Source organism: Panthera pardus, unplaced genomic scaffold, assembly GCF_024362965.1.
Source record: "Panthera pardus isolate Hobbes unplaced genomic scaffold, ASM2436296v1 HiC_scaffold_3, whole genome shotgun sequence".
In the NCBI taxonomy this organism is placed as follows: domain Eukaryota; kingdom Metazoa; phylum Chordata; class Mammalia; order Carnivora; family Felidae; genus Panthera; species Panthera pardus.
In genome coordinates, this window is record NW_026526876.1 from 26,919,106 (window position 1) to 26,944,243 (window position 25,138).

At 38.0% G+C, this 25,138-nt stretch overlaps 1 protein-coding gene across 13 annotated transcripts in view; it reads left to right on the plus strand.

Moving 5' to 3' along the window:
• BPTF (bromodomain PHD finger transcription factor) overlaps nucleotides 1-25,138 on the plus strand; it is a 146,627-nt gene that overhangs the window by 53,423 nt on the left and 68,066 nt on the right. For 8 of the 13 annotated variants that reach the window (XM_053892935.1, XM_053892932.1, XM_019466481.2 and 5 more), the window contains exons 5-9: nucleotides 267-455; nucleotides 14,716-14,904; nucleotides 20,107-20,294; nucleotides 22,116-22,471; nucleotides 22,945-23,076. In XM_053892935.1, the coding sequence (XP_053748910.1) occupies nucleotides 267-455; nucleotides 14,716-14,904; nucleotides 20,107-20,294; nucleotides 22,116-22,471; nucleotides 22,945-23,076 (1,054 nt within the window). The remainder of the gene's footprint in view (nucleotides 1-266; nucleotides 456-14,715; nucleotides 14,905-20,106; nucleotides 20,295-22,115; nucleotides 22,472-22,944; nucleotides 23,077-25,138) is intronic. The other 5 variants (XM_053892938.1, XM_053892940.1, XM_053892931.1 and 2 more) reach the window with 4 other exon arrangements.

Below are 25,138 nucleotides of genomic sequence, written 5' to 3' on the forward strand. Positions count from 1 at the left end.
TTTATACCAGAATATACACTTTTGTATGTGTTACGTTCATTTTTATATTAATTACTTAAACGTTCTTAATATTTTAAATATTCTTAAATACTCTTTGGATTGCCTACTGCAAAAATATCCCAAAATCTAATTGCTTCAAAATGGCCATCAAATAAAAGCAGGTTTTCTTGGTGATCATTCATTTTTAGTAGTTGATTGAATGTGGCCATTTGTCCTAGAGCAATTTAAAGGATATCTTTAAAGTTTTGTTGTGCATTTTACTGTAGAGCCAACAGAAGTTGGGGATAAAGGTAACTCTGTGTCAGCAAATCTTGGCGACAACACAGCAAATGCTTCTCCAGAAGAGACTAGTCCCTCTGAAGGGAGGAGTCCTGTGGGGTGTCTCTCAGAAACCCATGATAGCAGCAACATGGCAGAGAAGAAGGTGGCATCTGAGCTCCCCCAGGACGTGCCAGGTACAGAGGGCAGTGTATCAATGCCTCTGTAATGGGGGGAATCCTTCCCTTTGGTAGTAAGAGCTGAATGTCACCTGGAATTTTAAAGTATGTGTTCATTCATGCTGCTTGCTTACATAAGTGCCATCCCTGATTGCTAAATTGTCACCTAACATTCGGAGTTTGACACATTCTTGCAGTTAGTGCTTGAAACTCATCATAATCTTCATGCTTTTTTAAGTTCATTTAGCTGGTTTTGACTAATAGACTTATTTGTATATTTTATCACCAGATCATAGTGGCAGACATTTTGGTTTTAAGTACTTACATACTAATGGCTCAGTGTTGAATGATTTGACCATTCCAATTCTGTACGTACTAACAAATTAATTTTATGTTTGCATGTGCTTGTGTGGTTTTTTTTAAACATTTCAAACCATGATGTTATGATAGAAAACCATTGTCACAAAACATTTTGTGCAAGATATATTTTGAAATGTGAGTTAACCAATAATCCATATTTTAAGCTTTTCTAAAATTAAAATTGTGCTTGAAGTAAGTTTTATCACACACGAAGGATGTCATTATACCTTTCATTTTGCCTTGTTTTTAAATGAGAAAGAATTTTTATTATAGGAACTGTATATTTTTTTAAAAAGCAAACTAAAAAATTCAGATGAGTAAAACAAAATAAACACTGGTAATCCTACCAGAAAGGAAGAATTGTAGCTAATACCTTGATGGAAATCCTTAATGATTTTTTTCCGTATATTGTAAGAATATCACATATTTTCCAACTTAAGGTACTTTCGTTGCTACATTTCATACTGGGGATGTGATTCTGATGTGTTGGGAGGAAGATAGCATTAGCAGTAGGAAGATTTGATTCTAGATCTGCTTCTGTCATTAAGTCAATGTTATTTAATCTTGCAAGGCCTCAGTGTTCCTTTTCTGTTAACTTGAAGGATTTTGATGATCAACAGTGCTTGTGTGACTGTTCTCAACTGAGTGTTTATAAACAGTAAACTGTTGCTGAAAACACCAGTGTAACATTAGGTTACATGCAGTGATGTGTGTGGAGGGTCCCGAAGAATCACAATAATAAGCTCACCATGTTTTATGCTAATGAGAGACTGGTCACTAAGATGAAGAAAAGTCTGGAAACTGCTATCTGGTGAAATGAATACAGAAACAAATTTAATGAAAAAACTTTTTTTTTAATGTTTATTTATTTTTGACAGAGAGAGAGAGAGAGAGAGCGCGAGCATGAGCAGGGGAGAGGCAGAGAGAGAGGGAGACACAGAATCCAAAGCGGGCTCCAGGCTCTGAGCTGTCAGCACAGAGCCTGATGCAGGGCTCGTGAGATCATGACCTGAGCCGAAGTCAGACACTTAACCGACTGAGCCACCAAGGCGCCCCTGTTATTTTTGTTATTAGAATGGTTTAAGGGGAGAAACTCTTATCTTAGTATGTGACTTAACACTTTTAAAGGGCACCAAGTGAAATAATATATATAAAAGACTTAGCATAGTATCTGACGCATGTTAACTGCTTAATAAATGTTGGATACTGTCCTTATTGCTGTATAGTCAACTCTTTGAAAGAGTGAGAAAGCCCAGCAAGTAAAAAAATAATAAAGTGGGTGAGTTGAATTATATACATTTACTGATTCACTCACTAGTAGTTAACATAATTCTTCTAAATGAGATCCTTTGTATTTAAACTTTGTATTCAGGTGGTTTTCTTCATGCGTAGTCATGAAAAATTGATTTAGATGAGAACCCGAATAAGAAGTGTTAAGAAAGCTAGAATGGGAGCAAATAGCAATTGTCAGTAGTTGTGATCAGAGTGGATTGGGGCCATTAGCAGGATCAGAGTGCTAGATAGCTGAAGATGCTGTAGATTCGAAACCTGACCATTTAGTAAATCATAGTTCTTTTCTTGACTAGACTAATAAATGAAACCAAACCTAGAAACCTGATAGTCTTATACTTGCTTCCAAAACAATATGAAGCATTTTTAAAGATACTAATTAGGGGCGCCTGGGTAGCGCAGTCGGTTAAGCGTCCGACTTCAGCCAGGTCACGATCTCGCGGTCCGTGAGTTTGAGCCCCGCGTCAGGCTCTGGGCTGATGGCTCGGAGCCTGGAGCCTGTTTCCGATTCTATGTCTCCCTCTCTCTCTGCCCCTCCCCCGTTCATGCTCTGTCTCTCTCTGTCCCAAAAATAAATTTAAAAAAATGTTGAAAAAAAAAAAAAAAAGATACTAATTAAACATACCACACCAGTCTTTAAAGAGGAATTTGATACATTTAAAGTAGGTAAAAACATTTTGGTAGGTCCCTGACTGTAAAACTTAATGATACTAGTGACCGAAATGGACAAAGTCAAGGTCCTTGAGGACTTTACTTTCTAATGGGCAGTAGACAGGCCTAATAGTAGAGTTCTGACCCTCAGAGAAGACTATAACGTGTCTCTCTGCTTCCTTCTGTTTCTCTTTCTCTATGAGCTCATTTATTCAACAAATATTTATTGAGCGTAATGGTGCCTGGCAGTGTGCTAGGTACCTTGTGGTGTCCCCGGACCAATTTCTGTTACCATTCTTGACCACTCTGTGGTCGGTAGATGAGATGTGGTATCACAAGAACTAGAGAGGGGGGTTATTCTAGGTGGATGAAAAATAACAACTGATAGAAGGCATCTCACAGGGTTTTCTTTTCTAAATCTTCAGAATGTGTTTAGACACCTAATTTAACGACTAAAGTTTATCAGTAGAAGACTGTCAGATTGGCAAGTGTTCGGTATGGAAAGATATATTATGATAAACTTTTTCATTAAAGTATAGCACTTGGTTAAGTAATATTCAGTAAATAGCTTGATAGATATTTACAAATATCTACACAGGTGGAACACACCTGTGTAACCACATCATTTCCCCTCTTAGCCGCCACTGCCCTCACTCCCACAAAAGCATTTACCATCTTGACTTCTATAAACACCAGTTAGGATTACCTTTAAAAAAATAGTATCATACAGTATATACTTTTTGATGTCCAGTTTTTTTTGCCTCCACAATATGTGTGAGCCATCCAAATGTTGCTTGTAATAGTAGTACATTCCTTTTTATTGTAGTATAATATTCTATTATATAGATAGATGACGATTAATTATGAATTTATTATTCATTTTCTGAGTTGATGGGCATTTGAATGGTTTCCAGTTTGGGACCATTGTGAATAATGCTACTATGAATATTTTTTTGCATGTTTTTTATGCTCATATATGTACCTTTCTAGAGATATGAATCTAGTTGTGGATTTCCTGGGCCGTTCATTTTATGTATGCTCATCTGTAATAGGTGCTGCTGGTTTTCCGAAGTGGTTGTACAAGTTTATACTTCCATCAGTAGTCTACAAGAGTTCTAGCTCCTCTACATCCTTGCTAACACTTGGTATCATCAGTATCATTCTTCTTTCTTTTCCCCTTTATTTTATCCGTTCTGATGGCAATGTAGGGATATCTTTTGGTGGTTTGGACTTGCAGTTCCCTGGGGACTACAGATGTTGAGCACCTTTTCATGTATACGAAATATATGTGTATATATAGGTCATTTGGTTACCCTCTTTTGTAAAGGACCTGTTAGTTCCTTTGTTTTCTATTATGTGGTCTCTTTTTCGTTTGTGGTTGTTTCATGGCAGAGGGTTAAATCCAGTCCCTCTGCTCCATCTGGAAGCAGAAATTCCTACGTTGATTCTGTAAGTGTTAACCCAGTCTCATATTCCTGGAATAAATACCATTTGGTTGTGGTGTATTTTCATTCTTATATATTGTTGCATCCAGTTCGTTAATATTTTATTTAGGAGTTGGCACTGATACGTGAGATTGACTTGTAATTTTCCTTTTCTGTTAATGTCCATGTCCGGCTTTGGTGTCCAGATTATGCTGGCCTCACAAAATGAGTTGGGGCTAGTTCCCACTTTTTCTGTTGTCTGCAGGAGTTTCTGTGAGTTGGTATTATTTATTACTTAAATAAAGGGCTTTTTATTTTTTCATGAAGCCACTGGTCCTGGAGCTTTTTTTAAATTATTATTATTTTTAATGTTTATTTTTGAGAGAGAGAGAGCGTGAGCAGGGAAGGGGAGACAGAGGGAGACACAGAATCTGAAACATGCTCCAGGCTCTGAGCTGTCAGTACAGAGCCTGACACGGAGCTCGAACCCACCAACCGTGACATCATGACCTGAGCTGAAGTCAGACGCTTAATCAACTGAGGCACCCAGGCACCCGGGCCCTGGGGTTTTTATTGTGGGAAAGATTAATTTTAGATTTGATTTCTTTGATGGATAGTGGGCTATTTATATTTTCTGTTGTTTTATGTCAGGTTTAGTAAGTTGCATTTTTCTAGGAATCTACCTATTTTGCTTAAATTTTAAATTTTATTGGCATAATAACATCCTGTTTCTTTGGTGTCTGCAGGGATCTATAGTGATGTTCTCTTTTTTTTCAGTCCAGAAATTGGTTGTTTGTTTTCTTTTTAATCATCTCACAAAACTTTGTTAAATCTCACAAAACTGTTAACACCTTTTATTAGTCTTTAAAAAAAATAACTTTTGGCTTTGTTGATCCTTTTTTGATTCTGTGTTTATTCCAGTTTATTTCTGATCCTGTCTTTATTATTTCCTTTGCATCTTTGTGGTGTGTTTTTTTTTTTTTAACTGCTCCTGTTTTTTAAAAAAACTTTATTGAACTATAATTGGCATACAAAAAGTTGTACATATTTAATGTATACTCGATGAGTTTGGAGATAAATATACACTCAGGAAACCATCGCCACGATCTGTGACAAACATATTCATCACCTGGCTTTTTTCCCCTGCTTTTAAAATTTTTAAATTTTTATCATTTTTGTGGGTTGCACTTATTTTTTTTAAGTTTATTTATTATTTTGAGAGAGAGAGAGCGCACACACAAAAGTGAGAGAGGGGCAGAAAGAGAGGGAGAGAGAGGATCCCAGGCAGGCTCTGCACTGGCAGCATGGAGCCTGATGCAGGACTCAAACTCACAAACCTTGAGATCATGACCTGAGCCACCCAGGTGCCCTTTGTTGGTTGCATTAAAACAAAACAAAACAAAACAAAACAAAACAAAACAAAACCTCCTCAAAAGAGTATCCTAGTTGATACTAATTATCCTTCTACATTCAAAAAAAAATTTATTTATCTATCTATCTATCTATCTATATTAATTTATTTTGAGAGAGAGAGAGAGAGAGAGGGAGCAGGGGAGGGGCAAAGAGAGCAAGAATCCCAAGCAGTGTATAGCCCAACGTGGGGCTTGAACTTACAAACTCTGAGATCATGTCCTGAGCCAGAATCAAGAGTTGGATGCTTAACCAACTGAACCACCCAGGCGCCCCCCATCCTTCTGCATTTAGATGAAAATATTATTTCTCTCTTGGCTCTTCAAGATGGGTGCTTTATGATTTTTAGTTTTTATTTATTTTTTCTATTTCTATTTTTATTATGTTTTTCTATTCCGCTGTCAAGGCTGTAAGTTTCCTTTTTGTGCTGTTGTAGCTGCATCCCACAAATATCATATTGTCTTTGTCATTGAGTTTAAACTATTTTCTAATTTCCATTATGATATAGTTTTCTCCCCCCCGCCCCTTCTGGTTATCGTTTTGTTACTGATTTTTAGCTTACCCACTGTAATCAGAGAAATTGTTGAGGCTTTTTTTAATGGTTCAGTATTTGGTTAATGTTGACAAGTGTCTCACGCACGCTTGAAGAGAATATATGTGTTTTAGTTGGGTGCAGTATTGGACAATCAGGTCAAAGTTTATTGTTTTATTTTTTTTATTTTTTAGAGAAAGAGAGCATGAGTGGGGGAGGGGGGAGAGGGGCGGAGGGGTGGGGGGGCAGAGGGAGAGAGGGAGAGGGAGACAGGGAGGGAGAGAGAGGGAGACAGAGAGAGGGAGAGAGAGAGGGAGGGAGAGAGAGAGAAGGAGAGAGGGAGAGAGAGAGGGAGGGAGGGAGAGAGGGAAAGAGAGAGGGAGGGAGAGAGGGGAGGGGGGAGAGGGGCGGAGGGGTGGGGGGGCAGAGGGAGAGAGGGAGAGGGAGACAGGGAGGGAGAGAGAGAGAGGGAGACAGAGAGAGGGAGACAGAGAGGGAGGGAGAGAGAGAGAAGGAGAGAGGGAGGGAGGGAGGGAGAGAAGGAGAGAGGGAAAGAGAGAGGGAGGGAGGGAGAGAGGGAGGGAGGGAGGGAGAGAAGGAGAGAGGGAGGGAGAGAGGGAGAGAGGGAGGGAGGGAGGGAGAGAGAGAGAGAGAGAGAGAGAGAGAGAGAGAGAGAATATATCTTAAGCAGGCTCCACGCCCAGCCTAGAGCCCAATGCTGGGTTATATCCCACCGCTCCGGGATCATGAGCCAAACCAAAATCAAGAATCAGACGCTCAAACGACTGAGCTACCCAGGTGCCCCTGGGTCAAGGTTTTTAATTGTGTCGTTCAAATCTATATCCTTCCTAGTATTTGTTTTCCTTCTCTGTGAGATATTTTAAAATTACTTCTAACAGTTTACTGTGGAGTTTCTTTTTGTCAGTTTTTGCATTACATAGTTTGAGGCTGTGTAATTAGGTGCACATAATCTTTATATTTCTTGTTCAGTTAACTTTCTCATTGTAAAATAATCCTTTATCTTTAATAACATTTCTAAGCTACCATAGCCTGCTTTTGGTTAGTGTTTATATTGTATATCTTTTCTGGAATAGAAAGGCGTTTTTTAAATAATGTGAGAATTTAAATTTCCTTAGAAATATATCCAGAATCTCTTGAGAAAGACATGTACTTTAGAATTTCTTTAGAAGTAAATGTGTATTGGAGCGCCTGGCTGGCTCAGTTGGTAGAGCATCTGACTCTTGGGATTATGGGTTTGAGCCCTGCGTTGGATATAGCTTAAAAATTTTTTTAAAGCCTTAAAAAAAAGAAAAGAGTAAATGTATAGTATTTCAAGCTGTATTTTGACATAAAGTCTTGTCAGAGAGTACTGTCATTTTTATGTAATATGATTAATGAATTTACGCAAAGGAAACATTACAAATTTATGGTCTAAAAATCTGTGGGAGTGGGAACATGAGAAAAGTAGGCAGGTTTCATGATGTCATATTGGGTACGATCAGTGATCAGAAAGATTTTATGTGGCTAAGATTGAAGATTAAGCTGAAAAGTTGGCAGCCATATTTTGGGCAAGGTTGGTAGCCATCACTTAAAGAAATTAATCTCTTAATATGCCTATTCCTTAGATTTTTTTCTTGCATCTGTGTTCCAGACGTTTCACTTTAGTCCATGAAAATACTTACGTTGCCAAAAACAACCCCATGTAGCAAGTATGTTATTTAGTATAACTTCGTTATAGTTAACAAAGGCTCAATTTAGGAATTACACTTTTTTCCTGGATTTTAGATGAGAAACTTTTTGTACCAGAATGTTGAGTTTTAAGTTCATAAGTGGAGAGAGAAGGACACATAACTTTCTAACATTTTAAACTCAAATCCACTGTGAGTGTTTGTATTCAGACATAATGCACACAGTATCTGTCTCAAGTTCATGCCTCTAGATTTAATCACTGGGATTAGGAACATATGAGTAGTAGATAAAACTGGTTTTATTTCCATAACTATAACTGTTTGAAAACGTTTCCATGGACATATTGAAACTCTAACATCTATAAAGTTCAACTAAAAGAACATTGATTTAATCTATTTCTTAACTTTCTGAGATAATGACATTTTAAAAGATAGGCACTTTGTTTTAGTTTTGCATTTTATTACCAGGGAAATTCAGTGGGTAAGAAGCTATTGGTACTAGACGTTGATCTCATGTAGTAGCCACATTTTAGCTCACTGAGTTGATCGGTAAAGGCTTTGGGAACCTCTGCAGCTAAATACTCTTTTGTTTCTTATTCTTTTTAATATGTTTGGTTTTAGTTTCTAGTCATACGCATTCTGGTTATTTTACCTCATTTTCTTTCTTAAAAAAATTCCTTTAGTACCTTCAGAAGGAAAATTTACTTTTTTTCTCTTTGTAGTACTTTGCTTAGAAATTTTTTAGGCTTTGGTGTTAATGTTCAGACGTTGAAGATCAAGGGGTATTTTTGGTTTGAGGGATGACTACAAAATTACCTTATTTTTACTCATTTACCTCATGTCTAATGAAAATGGTATCGTAAGTACCAAAACTTACAATATTTGCCATAGGGCTAGAACATTTGGCCTTTGGAACATTTGGAAATGTATATGTTGCGGGGGTGGGGGTGCCTCGGTAGTTCAGTAGCTTAAGCGTCTGACTTTGGCTCAGGTCACGATTTCATGGTTTGTGAGTTCAAGCCCCACGTTAGGCTCTGCCTGCTTCGGATCCTCTTGTCTCCCCCTCTCTCTTCCCCTCCTTGCTTGTGCGCGCATTCTCTCTTTCTCTCTCTCTCTCTCAAAAATAAATAAATATTAAAAAATGTATGTTGGTAGACAGTACCTTCTTGGTGGTGTTTTGAAGCAAACGGTTCATATTTCCTTTAATTCTGTAGCCAAATGAAATAAAGAAGTGAAGAGTTCTAGAACAATTAAGGTTTATTTATTAATTTTTTTAGTAATCTCTACACCCAGTGTGGGGCTTGAACTCATGACCCCAAGATCAAGAGTTGTACCCGCTTCTGACTGAGCCACCCAAGCGCCCCTAGAACAATTATTTAAAAAAAACAAAACAAAACCCAAAGTCAGTATTCTACACTGAAATGGAGGAAAACACTGTTTTCCACTCAAGACAAATTAACTGGGGACAAACTAACAAAAAAGCTATATGTTTTATGAGTTTGTGGTAGTCCTCAGCTTATTGTCACCTCGAAAGTTTAAATGGATAGAATCTGAACTCCCATTTGCTTTCAGTGGGTTATTGGCTTTTTTTAAATATCAGAATACCTGGCAAGGGATTGATTCCCTGTTCTTTATGAAGTACCATTATCTCTCTACTAGCAGAAAACACTTTCTCTAAAGAATTTTAAGATGTGTATAGTCAGAATCTCTTAAGTTCCTATTCCAGAATTCTTTTCTTTTCTTTTTAATGTTTACTTACTTATTTTGAGAGAGAGTGCTTGAGCATAAGCGTGCACGCAAACAGGGGAGGGGGGGGGGGATATCCCAAGCAGGGTTGCCTGAGCCTGATGTGGGGCTCGATCCCACAACTGTGAGATTATGTCTTGAGCCAAAATCAAAAGTCGGGTGCTCAACCGAGTCACCCAGGTGCCCCCCAGAAGTATTTTCTTAGTTAAAACCAGACTTGGAGTATATTATGTTAAAAAAGTTTTTGTGGGCTGGTGTAGAATCTAATCACTTTTTATTTTTCTGTGAGAAAGTACACTCTGAACTCTGAGCTCATAAATGAGGGGATTTCTTTCCTTCTTTCTTTATTTTTTTCTTTCTTGGGATGATTATCTTTATATATTGTTTCATTATTTGAGAAGATGTTAATTAGACCTTTATAAATTAGGACTGCTGCGCTTTACAAATCTAGACTTTACAGCTGTGAAAAGAATGGTTAGTGAAGAATTTGATATTATTCATGTGAGACTTCTTTTGTTTCAGATATATGCATTTTCCCAACAAGAGTTAGTTGATTGTGTTAGTGGCTTGCAGCTGTCAGATATTAAATTATTTCCATCCTTCACATAAAATTTGTTTACTATAAAAATTTTCAACCATACACAGAAGTTAAGAGAAGAGCATAATGGCTGCATCCCCACTACCATATATCTAACACTTAGATAGAAAATTTTCAAGATTTTGTCATATTTGCTTTACCCATGATTTTTTTTACTCCGCCCTTTTTTTGCTGAAATAAAAAATTGTTTTCTTTTTTTTTTTTTTAATTTTTTTAACGTTTATTTATTTTTGAGACAGAGAGAGACAGAGCATGAACAGGGGAGGGGCAGAGAGAGAGGGAGACACAGAATCCGAAACAGGCTCCAGGCCCTGAGCGGTCAGCACAGAGCCCGACGCGGGGCTCGAACTCACGGACCGTGAGATCATGACCTGAGCCGAAGTCGGATGCTTAACCGACCGAGCCACCCAGGTGCCCCAAAATTGTTTTCTTTTTTGACCCTAGGTGTACACTGTTAGATAAATCATAATCCTTAGTTAATTGTACTCATCATTGACCATTGTATAGTCCCCCTTAATTTATTCATTAAGGTTTTAAATTGCTTAATGATAATGAAAATAAATACTTAGGAACCTGTCACTTAAAACAAAGAGCTAAGTCCTGCTTTGAAACTAACCTGCATCTATAATCATCTCCCCAGTCATATCCCCTGCCTCCCTCTCCCCTGCCTGAGGTAAATTGTCACTCTGAAACCTGTGTTCACTAACATGTTTTGTTTTTATAAGGGATACACGGTAGAATCAAGACTATTGATACTGGAGCTCAAAGCGATGTATAATTCACATGCTTTTGCTTCGTTGAATTGATTTACATAATTTGCTAAAAAACTGTATATTTCTCTTTTAGTTGTTTTAATCTTGATAGCAGGTGTATTGTGTTACATATTATTTAAAACCCTTTTAAAAATATATTCTTTTTTCAAAATGTTTATTTATTTATTTTTGAGGGAGAGAGGGAGGAAGGGGCAGAGAGAGAGGTAGACAGAGAATCCCAAGCAGGCTCCACGCTATCAGCGCAGAGCCTGACGTGGGGGTCAAACCTGCAAACTGTGAGATTATGACCTGAGCCAAAATCAAGAGTCAAATGCTTAAATGACTGAGCCACCCAGGCACCCTTAGAACCTTTTCAAAAAAAATATTTATTTATTTTGAGGCAGGGGAGGAGGGAGGGATGGAGGGAAAGAGAGAGAGAGAGAGAAAGAGAGAGAGAGAGAGAGACTGTGCACAAGCGGGGGAAGGGCAGAGTGGGAGAGAGAATCCTAAGCAGGCTCCACGCTGAATACAGAGTCGGACACAGGACTTGGTTTCACAACCGTGAGATCATGACCTGACCCAGAATTAAGAGTCAGATGCTCAACTGACTGAGCCTCCCAGGTGCCCCATTACATATGGTTTTACATCTCGAGTCTCTTAGTCTAGAGGACTCTGTTTCCCCCAATTCTTTCTGTGCGCTGTTGACTTGTTGAAGAATACTAGTGTAATCCTGCTATGGGTATCGTGCATTTGGAACTTGTCTGTTTCCTTCTTCTTAGTGTTCTTTAATTTATTCTAAAAGCTTGATTACATACATTATAAACATTAACTGTTTTTGGCAAGAATATTCCATAAGCTATGTGCTCTGGGTACTTCAAATCATATAGCATCAAAAGGCTCATGATATGATGTCTGTTTGTTTTGCCTTTATAAATGGTGAAATTGATCAGTGAGTTCAGGTAGTGACATTATAAAATTTCCTGTTAACCTCTCATTCATTCATGGTCATTTCAGAAATAGTTATCTATTTGGAGATTATAATACATTGATTTTTTTTTCTATTTTTTTTTTTTTAACTGAAATTCTGTGGAGAATTTTCCCTCATTAACCAAGGCTGTGTGAATACCTTGAACTGTAGTCAGAGCAGGAATAAATGCTTAAATTATTTCTCTTTAATTTTAATTTTCAGAGTCAGGAGTCGGTATAACAGTTACCTTTAGTGGTGAGTCATGAGTTATGGACTTTTACACAAGGGCATGGCTTTCTCATTTTAAGAATCTGTTTGAGATCCTGGACCTTCATATAGTCAGTTTCTTTCATTCAGTTGTAGTTATTTATTTTGCTTAAATTGACCACAGTCCCCTTCGTGTTGGCTTTTGAGTCCTTTTTCCATAACCCTGGTAACCTTAGATAGCGTTTCCACTTTTTGGCAGAATAAGACGTGTGGGGCTTCCCTTATGTATTTCTTTCTCCAGACCTGGAATTAGTCATTCCTCCAAGAAGCCCTGGTGGTTCCTTTTAGTGGGGAATGATATTTAGAGACCACAATCTGGACCCAGAGTATTACTGCTTTGGGCCGTCACTGCCTCTAGGCCTTTTTGGTGGGTGGTGTTAGCAAATAAGTATTTTTGAAAAGACAAAGACCGTCAATTCATATTGACATTTCAATTCAGATTGAGGATTTCATACCTAGTTTTGGTGTTTTTTTCTTTTTTTTGTTTGTTTTTGTTTTTAAACTTGCATCACTTCTCTTACACTGAAAGCCTTATTAGCTCTTAACAGAGTAGTAACTTACATTTTTGCTTTATTCTCATACAGATGTCCATTAATAATAATGTTATTAATATTAATACCGTGGTATACATTAATAAGAAATGATTTTGTGGGCACCTGGGTGGCTCAGTCGGTTTAAGTGTTTGACTCTTGGTTTTGGCTCAGGTCATGATCTCATGGTTCATGGGTTCGAGCCCCATGTTGGGCTCTGTGCTGACAGAGGGATTCTCTTTCCCTCTCTCTCTGCCCCTCCCCAGCTTATGCATATGTGTGCACTCTCAAATAAATTTAAAAAAAAAGGAAATTATTTTGAACATCATAGCAATTTTGTAATAACAATATTACTGTTGACAGTAAGACCACTGAATAGCATTTCAGAGTTTTTTTGTAGCTCTCTATTCATCCTTATGCTGTATTTCCATTAAGGATGTATAGTCAAAGTACTGTGTTTCAAAGTCACTTAAAATAATTTTTATTTTATGGTTATGTCAACAACTTGATATACAATTAGGTTTATTTCAGTTTTCAATTTTTAGGGATTGCATTTCTAACTTTAATTTAAAAAAAATGTAAAACAGTTACATGATTCCAAAATCAAACTGTGTAACTGTGTATATTCCCTCTCTAGGTAATCATTTCCTTTCCTTCCCTCTTAGGTAGTCATTTTTATTAATTTTTGGTTATTTTTCCAGTATTTTAAAAATTTTTATAAGTAAAGGCAAAAATCTGTCCTTAAACTTGTATTTTTCTCCCCTTCTTACACAGAAGTTGGCATACTATAAGTACTATTTCACACTTTGCTTTTTTATATTTAATCATTCATATGTGGATATAGTGATTTTCCTAGTCCTGTTATGGTGCATGATATTTCATGTGTGTGTCACCTTTTTTTCAACCAGTGCCCCATTGATGGACATTGTGTCTCTGGTCTTTCGCCATTATAAATAATGCTGGAATGAGTAGCTCTGTAAATAAGTAATTTAGTATTTTTTTGCCAGCGTATTTTGGGATGGATTTCTAGACATGGGATTGGTAGGTTACGAGCGAGTGCACATGTAGATATTGTCAGTTCCTTTTTATGCGCTTTGCCCCATTTTTCACTCTCACAGTGTTGTGTGTGGGAGTGCCTGTTAGCAAACTGCCTCTTCACCTGAATGTATTGTGAGACTTGGAATTTTGCCAGTCTGATAGCTGGGAAGCTCCGTATAGTTTTCCTTTGCATTTCTGTTAGTTTGAATTAAGAGCGTTTTTCCATATGTTTCAAGGCCATTTTTACTTCTTTTGTGACTGCTTATAGATTTTCTCGTTTTCCTATCAGGTTGTTAGGATTCTTCTCTCAAAAAAAACTAGGAACTCATTATTCATTAGAGATAGCCTTTGTGATATACGGCCAACCACTTTTTAATTTAGGGGATTGATTTTAAAAGTATCTTAGTGGCAAAATGAAATACAGAGGGAGGGAGGCTCTTAATTTCTGAACTACCATGGAAAGACCTAGGCTCTCCGTTCATGGTAGTGTTCATTTTGATGATTCTTTAGGAGCAGTACTCTTACTGCTAACTATTAAATTGCTCTTAAAATTTACAATGAGTTAAGCATTACCTTCTAGTTAATTTGGGAGCACAGAATTCAAGCAGAAAATCTTAGAGATAAATAATCCTGTTTAATACTGTTCCTAATACTGTTTGACTACTTTTTGGAAAGAATATAAATTTCAGATTTTGAGGGATTATCTCAAACCCATTTCTACATTTTGTGGGATAATTCTATCACTTTATTCTTCTTCTTCAGCTCTGGGGTAACTGAAAGGCTGTCTGCCTTGTGCTAGAGACTAAGATGGTAAGAGTCTGAGCTAATAGACTGAAAGGCTTAAAAAACAACTCCTAGGGTGTTGCTTGTAAATCTCAGACGTTACATCCTTCCTACATGAGCAGCTTTTCTTTTTGAAATCTAGCTTTGTAATGCAAACCTGAAACAGTGAAATGTCTTTTCTGGCAAAGCAGTGGCTTTTCATGTGATTTCTAATCTAAAAATCAGATATTCTATTTTTCTAGAAGACCCTAACAAGACCTGTGACAGCAGTAACACTAGTGCTACCACTACCTCCATCCAGCCTAATCTGGAAAACAGTAACAGCAGCAGTGAACTAAATTCTTCCCAGAGCGAATCTGCTAAGGCAGCTGATGAGCCTGAAAATGGAGAAAGAGAGTCTCATACACCTGTCTCTATTCAAGAAGAGATAGGTAAGAATACACTTCATCCATTCAAGCGAGCTTTTTAATTTTTTTAATTTTTAATTTTTCAAATAAAAGTTTGATGGGGTGGGAAGACCTAGATTTTCTTTGCCTTTTTTGCTTCTTTTTTTTTTTTTTTTTTAAGCACGAATAGCACTTGCATTCATTGTCTTTATTTAAAAAAATGCGAAAGCACACAGGAAAAAATCTTTTTACTACCCCCTCCCCACAGGTAACCACTGTCAACAGTTTGGTGTGTAACATTTTCTATTTTTTTCCACGTGGTTACATAATGTATGTGCGTTTACAAGAAGGTTTATTTTTATTTTATTTAATTTTTTCGCAAAAATGGAATCATTTTGCATGTATGGTTCTGCACCTTGCTTTTTTTTTTTTTTCCATGTAGGGGACCTTTTCATGATATAAATTGAATTCGTTCATTTTTTTTTTTTTAACTGCTGCATGGTACTCCACGGTATGGATGAACAGTAATTTATTTACTATTTCTCTATTAGTGGACATTGAGTCTGTTAATAGTTTTTTTCTTATTACAAATAGTGGTGCTTTTTTAAACATCGTTAGCATATATCTTTGTGTATTTATGTAAATATTTCTGGCAGTATAGGAACAGTAAGTGAAATTGCTGGGCCAAATGGTAGGTACATTTTAAAAATAGTGATGACTGCTGCTTAATTGTACATTAAAAGGGATTTATACCAATAATTTACATAATAGGTTATTTCTTCATACATACGAAGAAGAATTCAACATCATCCACCTTTTACATTTTTGCTAATGGTGAAAAATATTTCATTTAAAAATTTGCATATCGTTGCTTACTAATATGGTTGAGTTTCTTTTTATGTGTTTGTTGGACTTTCAGTGAATTGCTGATTCATATCTTTTGTTCGTTTTTTCCTGTTGAGTCTTGACAGTTTTTCTTAATGAGTTTTAGGAATGCTTTATGTATTATGGCTATTATCTTTAATTTTATGTATATACTTACATAGTCACTGCTTGCTTTTAACTCTTCCTGTTATCTTGTTATACAGATATTTTTATATAGTTAAATTCCTTTCTTTAAGGTTTCTCTGGATTTTGTGTTTTACTCAGGAAAACCCTACCCCAAGCATGTACATGTTTTACAGTAATTTCACATAGTACTTCTGTAACTTGGTTTTTAATCCTGTATAATTTTGTGTATGGTGTGAGATAGAGATCTGTTTTAATTAGAACTTCTTTTCAGTTGCAAGCTGCCAAACCAGCTCAAAGTAGCTTCAGTGAAAAGGGAATGTAATTAGCTCGTGTAATGGGGAAGTTCAGATACCTGGACCCCCAGGTATCAAAGCTTTTCTGTCTTCCTCTCTTTCTCTCCCACCTTTTGATCGGCATGTGTTTGTGTGTTAACTTCATTCTCTCCTGATGCAGACAGGCCTTTTCCAAGTGGCAGGGAAGATGGCACCAGCGGTTTGTATTCCTATCTTTCCAAGGTCTGTGACCCAAAGGCAAGGCCCCTACTCCTGCTCCAAATCAAAAGTCCTTGAGGAAGAAATTTGAGTGGCCTATCTTGGACATATTGTTCCCACTCCTGTGGCCAGGGCAGGCAAGGTATTCTACTTGATGGCTCCAGCAAAAGTGTATGACTGGAGCGGGGTAGGAGTGGTTTTCCAAAGAAAGAGGGATGCTGCAAAGATAGGAAACAAGTACCCACAGCTCTACCCTTTGGTAGCTCGACACAAACATATTTACTCAAATTTAAAACGGTTTCTGCTGAACACAATGTGAAGATCTCACCACAACTGAAGAGGTTTTCAAAAACTTCCCAAAAGTACATCTGGTAATTGTAACTTTATCTAGAACTTCTGGGTATTGTGTATTGTTTTTGATTTGGTCTGGATGTAGCTTCTCTCAATCTCACAATCTGTGAGCCAGATTATGAATTTAAACTTTCTATAACACTTGCTATCCTGATAGTGGAAGGTATTCTCTGGTGAATCTGGCTGCCCTTGGTGTTTTGGAGGATGGCTGTGGATGAAATGTGAGAAGTACCTGGGAAGATCCCCCTTCCAGAGGCCAATCTGCTTTAGCAGCCTGGTTCTTGCTGGCTGTTTTCCAGAATGGGTTGCTGGGGATTGCTGTAGGTTTAAATAATCATCTCTCTCAGCATGGCAGATTGGGAGTTTTTTCTGGCAGTAGCACTCCCTGGTAGATTGCCTGGGTTCCCAGCCTAGCACCTAATACCCAGAAACTCTGCGCAGGGTCTCTCAAGGTGTAGCCACCGTACTTGCTCTGTGGGTCTGCTCTTCAGACCAGATTCCCTAGCCTGCAGGTAAATAAAGTCTGCCTAGGCTTCTGCCTCCTGCCATCCTTAAACAACGAGCTCCAGAGGCTGGCTTAAAGCCGCTCTGTACTCTGCCTCCAGGCTGCATGGAAGTGATTCACTCCTTTAAAATAGGAGGAATGTGGCCTCTGGGTAGGGGGTGTTAGACAGGCCTTGTTCCCTTTCTCTGCCACTTCAAGTCTTACCCCTAAGGATGAATTTTATACCTCCTTTCTCTTATTTGCATGCAATTTAGCAAGTGTCAGGGGTGCCTGGCTGGCTTAGTTGCAAGAGCTTATGACTCTTGATCTTGGGGGTCAGCTCTTTTTTTTAATATTAATTTATTTTTGAGAGAGCTCAAGCTGGGGAAACGAAGCGGGCTCTGTGCGGAAGCAGGCTGACAGCAGGCAGCCCAGTGTGGGGCTCGGACTCCCCTCACGAACCACGAGATCATGACGGGACCTGAGCCGAAGTCATAGTCGGACAAAGTCGAAAGTCGGACGCTCAGCCGACTGAGCCACCCAGGTGCCCCTCGGGTTGACCCTTGATCTTCGGTTCCTTGAGTTTAGCTCCACATGGGGAGTAGAGATTGCTTCAATAAATAAATAAACTTTAAAAAAAAAAAAAGGCACCTTAGCAAAGTGTCAAAGGATGGACTCTCAGGTTCTTAGTTGAAGGGCTTCTCTTCAAAAGCACCGTGCTTGCCCTTGCTGCTTTTAGGAAATTTAGCCTAGATCAGATGCTTTCTATAAAGTGTTTATTGTAGGGCCGTATTAATGGTCCCAGGAAATAGCTACTGTAGTTCAACATCTTGGTATGAACTTCAGCATTGCCAGGCTCATGGTCTGAGACCCAAGAGAAAATTGTTGATAGTCTGACCAACTGCTTTGATGTCACACATCGAAGGTTTCTGGCTTTTCAACCTGGGCCAGAAAAACACCTGATAGTACCTCTACCCTACCTTGATTTAGTTAGTGCCATATTTTGGGCTCAAACATTTTAAAATATTCTACTGGATTGTTTAGAATTTATTGGTTGTAAGTGACGGAAATCCACCAGACTTGCTTAAAATAAAAAGAGAATTTAATTGGCTCATGCTTCTGGGAAGTCTAGAGGGAGTGACAGACAGCCTCAGGTGCATTATTGAACCGTGGGAGCCAAACGAGGTTACCATGGGTCTTCCTCTTCCTCTTATCCACCCTCCCTCCCCAATAACTTATTGTCTCTTATTGTTGAAACTTTTTTCCATGTTGTGAGGTAAAAGTAGACAACCCCTAATTTATACTCTTTCTGCTCACTAACACAAAAAACAAGACCAGCGTGCCTGGCTGGCTTAGTCAGAAGGGCATACAACTTTTGGTCTTGGGGTCGAGAGTTTGAGCCCCACATTGGGTGTAGAGATTGTTTATATACATACATACATACATACATACATACATGTTGGGTGTAGAGATTACATACATACATATATACACGTTGGGTGTAGAGATTACATACATACGTACATAAAATAAAACAGAATTTTAAAAAAGCAAGAGGCTTTATCTGTCACCAGATTTTGAAAAAATTAGAGTAGTGGGCTGAATGGCTGGGGCCACATAGCCAGATCTGGACAGTCACTGTGGCCAGGCAGTGATATGCTCTCTCTGGCCAAGCTGGGTGACATTGTTTACCCAATATAGCAGGATAATTATTTTGTAGCCCTGGCTGAATAATATGACTGAAGTAGGGGAAAAGCATATCTCCAAAGGAAAGAAGGGGTGTTGGTCAGATAATATTAAGAAATGCTTTCCTGAATTTTATATTTTCTAAAATAGTTTTCCCATTCTAATTTTTTTTCTACTCAAAATGCAATTTTTATAAAATATAGTAAGTTTTCTGTTTAATCTTTCATTTTCCAGTGCCACACAATTCTTAATTTAAAAAACTTTATAATTTTTTTTTTTTTAACGTTTATTTGTTTTTGAGAAGGAGAGAGCCAGGGAGTGAGCAGGGGACGGGCAAGGGGAGAGGGAGACACAGAATTGGAAGCGGGCTCCAGGCTCTGAGCCTGTCAGCACAGAGCCCGATGCGGGGCTCGAACTCATGGACCATGAGATCATGACCTGAGCCGAAGTCGGATGCTTAACCAACAGAGCCACCCAGGCGACCCAAATTTTAAAAAGTTTTAAATTGAAAAGAGAAATCTTGTTCAGCTATCTGGCCAGTGGAAATTGGATAGTGATGCAAAAGTTTTAAGAATGTAGAGAAATTCTCAGCCAAAGTGAGATTCATGGAAAAGCAGAAAATGTCCCTTGGCATAACAATCTGTCACTTAAAAAAAAAAAATTAAGTTATTATGAAAATGTGAGAGGTCTTTATAACATTAAAAAAACCTGATTTAGTTGATTTCACATGTATAATTACTTGTATACACAGATAACTATCTAGATTTCTTAGGTGAAAATTCACTTGGCATTTATGTTTATAAGCTTTAAAGTATTATGTATTTAAACAATTTCAGTGGACATCTTTCTAAAATTAATTATACCATTTACTTTTTATACAAAATCCACATTGAATATATGAGGCAACATTTTATTAGTGTGCATTTTGAGTTATGATGTTTATAAATTTGTAGCAGCCCTTCATGTTTTCTAGTAGATGTGCTTTGATACAGATAACCTGGCATGTTTGAATTTTCTGTAAAATAATAAATGACAGTAAAGTTCTGACATACTTTCTTCTAAGCAAAACCCTTAAGAATGAATACATTTGCTTTGGCTATTCAAGGACTTTTTGTTTACTTTCTGGATCTTAGATGTGCATCAGGTATGAGTTTTGGATAAATCAGAAATTGTTATAACTTACTTACTCTTAGCATTTACTTTTGGCTTTTCGTTTGCTAACAGGTGATTTCAAATCAGAGAAGTCTAATGGAGAAATAAGTGAGTCCCCTGGAGCTGGAAGAGGGACATCTGGGTCAACTCGAATTATCACCAGATTACGGAATCCAGACAGCAAGCTGAGTCAGCTGAAGAGCCAACAGGTGGCTGCTGCAGCCCATGAAGCAAATAAATTATTTAAGGAGGGCAAAGAGGTATGTTTTTTCTGCTTAACACAAAAATCTCTGGAGTGTGAAATAATTTTATTTATCATGCCTTAAAAATAGGGATGCGAAGTTTGTAGACCTTTTGAATTCTGTTTGCTCTCTTTCCAAGAGTGTAGTGGGTAACCAGATTGAAAGTGGTTAGTTTCATCCTGTATTACAGTAAGTATAGTTGTGTACCCAAATTTCAGTCCATGCAGGGAAATGCTATAAATGGGTGGTATACTTTCTTTCTGCATGGCTACTTTTATTGTATATAATTCTAAAGAGATAGAGCCTTCTTTCACACATATGGTAATGAGTACCCTGTTTGTGGGCTTTAGTAAAGAGTTATAGATGACCTAATGCTCAGTTCTGGTTATAATAAATTTAGCTGAACCTGCAGCTAGTGGATGGGTCTCTGCTTGCCCCATGGTAGCAGAGTGCAGTGCATAGAACAGCACAGCATCCTAGCTCTGATTATGAACAAAAAGGCCGAAGCTAGGATTTAGTAATTAAAAAAAAAAAAATTTTATGTAATCTCCATACTCAGTGTGGGGCTCGAACTCAAAACCTCAACTGAGCCCGCCAGGCACCCCAGCTAGGACTTGTATTTGCCCCCCAGCTAGCCAGGGTGGCAGAATAATGCCACAATGTGTCTCCTACATTTAAGAATTATTTACAAGGTAGATAGGCAAGAATATACAATATTCTTTTATAAACATTGTAGGAGTTGCTTTATTTTTTTTTTCTTTAATGGTCATTTTTGAGAGAGAGAAAGAGAGAGTCAGTCAGGGCACAAGTGGGGGAGGGGCAGAGAGAGGGGAAGACACAGAATCCAAAGAGGCTCCAGACTCCAAGCTGTCAGCACAGAGCCCGACACACGGGGTTCGAACTCATGAGCCGTGAGATCATGGCTTGACCTGAGCTGAAGTACAACTGAGCCATCCAGGCGCCCCTATAGGAGTTGCTTTAAAGCAGCAACCCAGGACTCCTATTCAGTAGTTTCCTGAAAAAGGATTTTACCTTACTGTGTGTGATGCACTCTGGTGTTTTCTCTTCTAGTCTACTCGAGTATATTATACTTTGTTTTTTATAAAGTTGAATGTGATCCACTGTCGATTTCATGGTTCACTAAAGGATTGGGATCAACTGTTTGAAAACATGATTTTAAAGTATCTGTGGGCTCTTATGCTAAAGCTGGAATGATAAAAGGAGCAGAAGAAAAGATATTTTTAGGAATATATCTTTTGGGGAATAGTACATGCCATGGTTTCCTTCTTCCCTAACCTGTGTTTTTTAGGCTGGAACTAACGATTGGTGAATGATGTACACACGTTGTTTTGTGTGTGTATTTGAGATGCATGAAAATAATAATGTCTGACGTATAATAGAGATTCTCTTTGTGGGAAGATCTTGGTTGTTTAATTGTAAACAGTTAGCTTTAGCTTTTAATTTCGCTTATAAATTTCAGAAGTTCACGGGGCACCTGGGTGGCTTAGTCGGTTAAGCGTCTGACTCTTGATTTGGGCTCAGGTCATGATCTCACAGTTCATGAGTTCAAGCCCCAGGTTGGGCTGTGTGCTGACAGTGTGGAGCTTGCTTGGGATTCTCTGTCTCTTCCTCTCTCTCTTTCTCTCTCTCTCTCTCTCTCTCTCTGCCCCTCCCCTGTTTGTAGACTCTGTGTCTCTCTCAAAATAAATAAACGTAACATTTCAAAAGTTGTCATAAGGTATACCTTATTTGGAATGATAAATTACAAATTATTAAAAGACAGTTGATCAAGTTTACATATTTGATATGAATAATGAGTCTCTTTATCTTCTTGGTCAGGTACTGGTAGTTAACTCTCAAGGAGAAATTTCACGGTTGAGCACCAAAAAGGAAGTGGTCATGAAAGGAAATATCAACAATTATTTTAAGTTGGGTCAAGAAGGGAAGTATCGAGTCTACCACAATCAGTACTCCACCAATTCATTTGCTTTGAATAAGCACCAGCACAGAGAAGATCATGATAAGAGAAGGCATCTTGCACATAAATTCTGTCTGACTCCAGCAGGAGAGTTCAAGTGGAATGGTTCTGTCCATGGGTCCAAAGTTCTTACCATATCTACACTGAGGCTGACTATCACCCAACTGGAAAACAATATCCCTTCATCCTTTCTTCATCCAAATTGGGCTTCACACAGGTAAAGGACACTAAGGTTCATTTATGGCTGTGAATATACTAAATATTTGCGGAATGCTTATTGCAGGTGCTCGCTTTAAACTTGTTACCAATAAATTGAATGCAGTCAGTTTAGGCAGCAAAACACTGAGGACATGAGGGATGTGAGTGTCCTTCCAAGTTAGTGAACCAGCGTTAGCATTTGGAAGATTTCTGGAAAGCAAAGTCTTTATCCCTGGAGTCACGCGAAGGCAAGACAAAGTTCCAGAACACTGTAGAACATTTAAGGAGCTGAAAGACTAACTGACCTCTGGGATTCCTTGTAGTGTTCAAAATCCGTGACTCGGTGAGTTAGGAACTTCCAGTAGCAGTGTATTGATACTTGCTTGGCCTAGAAACATCTGCCCTATGAGGTGGAGTCATGAATCACAACTCTTGTGCTTTTAATTGAAGACCAACAAGTGAAAGAATTTTTTTTCTTCTTCTGACATACAGGGCGAATTGGATCAAGGCAGTTCAGATGTGTAGCAAACCCAGAGAATTTGCATTGGCTTTAGCTATTTTGGAGTGTGCGGTTAAGCCTGTTGTGATGCTGCCAATATGGCGAGAATCTTTAGGACACACCAGGTAAGTGAGTTCTGAGCCTTGTACGTGGTGGGCCGCGCTCCCTTTTGGAATATGAGTCTCTTAATAATGGAAGTTCATGTATTGAAAAGGCCATTTACATGTTACGTTTAACTCTTCTTGGCCTCGTTTTCCCCTCCATGAGATAAGTAACATGAGTAAATATGTATTTTTTGTGATAAAGGACTGGATGAAGATGGAAAGAGATTAAAATACTTTTTAAAGTAAGAAGCATTTTTATTGAATAGAGTATTCACATTCAATATTCTAGAATGTTTCAGGTACTGTGCTAGGCATGTGATTTAGAGTTGAATGTCCAAAGATCATTCATCTCCTAAGTAGACCCAGAGCTGTGTGACTTCAGCAGATACTTAAAAAAAACAGATAAATTTTGTGACTTGATTCTACTTTTTAGCTCTAATGGATTTAACTTTAATTAGTCTTTAAAAAGTTATTATTACAGAACTACTATGAGTTTATGGTAAAAAAATGTCAATTACTATTCAAAGTGAAAAGTAAGAATCATTTTATGCCCCTCTACAGATCCCATTCCGAAGATATAACACTGTTATTTTGTTAATATACACAGATTTTGTGTTGCTTTCCACATCTGTGTTTTATTTTATGTTACAAAGTTTTATTGTTTTTCAATGAAAAGTATTTTAAGAAAAGTCGTTTACACCTGCTAAATTTTCATCTGCTAAGGATTGGTGTGTGTGTGTGTGTGTGTGTGTGTGTGTGTGTGTGTGTGTGTGTGTGTGTTTGTGTTTGTGTTTGTGTGTGTGTGTGTTTTCCTCACATAAATCTTATGGATACTTATTTTCTTTCTTTTCTCCCTCTTATTTTGAATGTAACTGCTGCTACTCATAGAGGCTTTCACAAATGGGATGGATTTAATTCTTCCTAGGATTAAAAAAAAGAGGGTTGAGTTCAGGTGCTACAGAGGTGCTCACTGGGAGAGGAGAGCTGAATGGGTGGCATACCTTTATTTTACTTCTTTTTAAGATTTTATTTATTTTTTTCACATTTTTATTGAAATTCTGCTTAGTTAATACCTTTATTCTACTTCTTAATACATTTCTTTTTTTTTTTTTTTAACATTTATTTATTTTTGAGACAGAGAGAGACAGAGCATGAACAGGGGAGGGGCAGAGAGAGAGGGAGACACAGAATCGGAAGCAGGCTCCAGGCTCTGAGCCATCGGCCCAGAGCCTGACGCGGGGCTCGAACTCACGGACCGCGAGATCGTGACCTGAGCCGAAGTCGGATGCTCAACCGACTGAGCCACCCAGGCGCCCCTATTCTACTTCTTACTGATCTCTTTTATCACGATAGAACAAGGAGAGTCCAACGCAAGTGTGCAGTAATGCTCTTGAGTCTCTGTTGCTCCTTCGTCCATTTACCTCGAGACATGACCAAAACAGTTCTGCCCCAACTTTCTTCTGTTCAGCGATCATCCGGAAGCTAATGGTGGTGGACTAAGCAGCCATGTCTCTGGTGACAGAGATCAGTGCTTGGCGAACTAGAGCTTAGCTAAATGTTGCTAAATAAACTCCAGTACTCAAACGTAACTTAAAGTGACTAAATCCTACCTTTTATAAATTCATTTCTCAATTTTAAACATTCTAATGGAAGATGGAATTTGACTTTTTTTTTAAAATCAAGGTTTTTTTTTTTCTTCCTGGTTTGTCATTAGGACTAGTCTTCTAAACAAGTTACTTAAAGTTATAAAATTATATCATGAATTATATTTGTATCGGTATGACACACCTGGTCATATATATGAAGGAACTCTTTTTTTTTTTTTTTAATGTTTATTTTTGACAGAGAGTGTGAGTGGGGGAGGGGCAGAGAGAGAGGGAGACACAGGACCTGAAGCAGGTTCCAGGTTCTGAGCTGTCAGCACAGAGCCCAACGCGAGGCTCAAACTCATGAGCTGTGAGATCATGACCTGAACTGAAGTCAGACGCTTAACCGATTGAGCCACCCAGGCGCCCCAAAAGAACTCTTTTTTAATATGATGAAGTGAGATAAAATAGAATGCTTTGAATTAAAAAAAAATTTT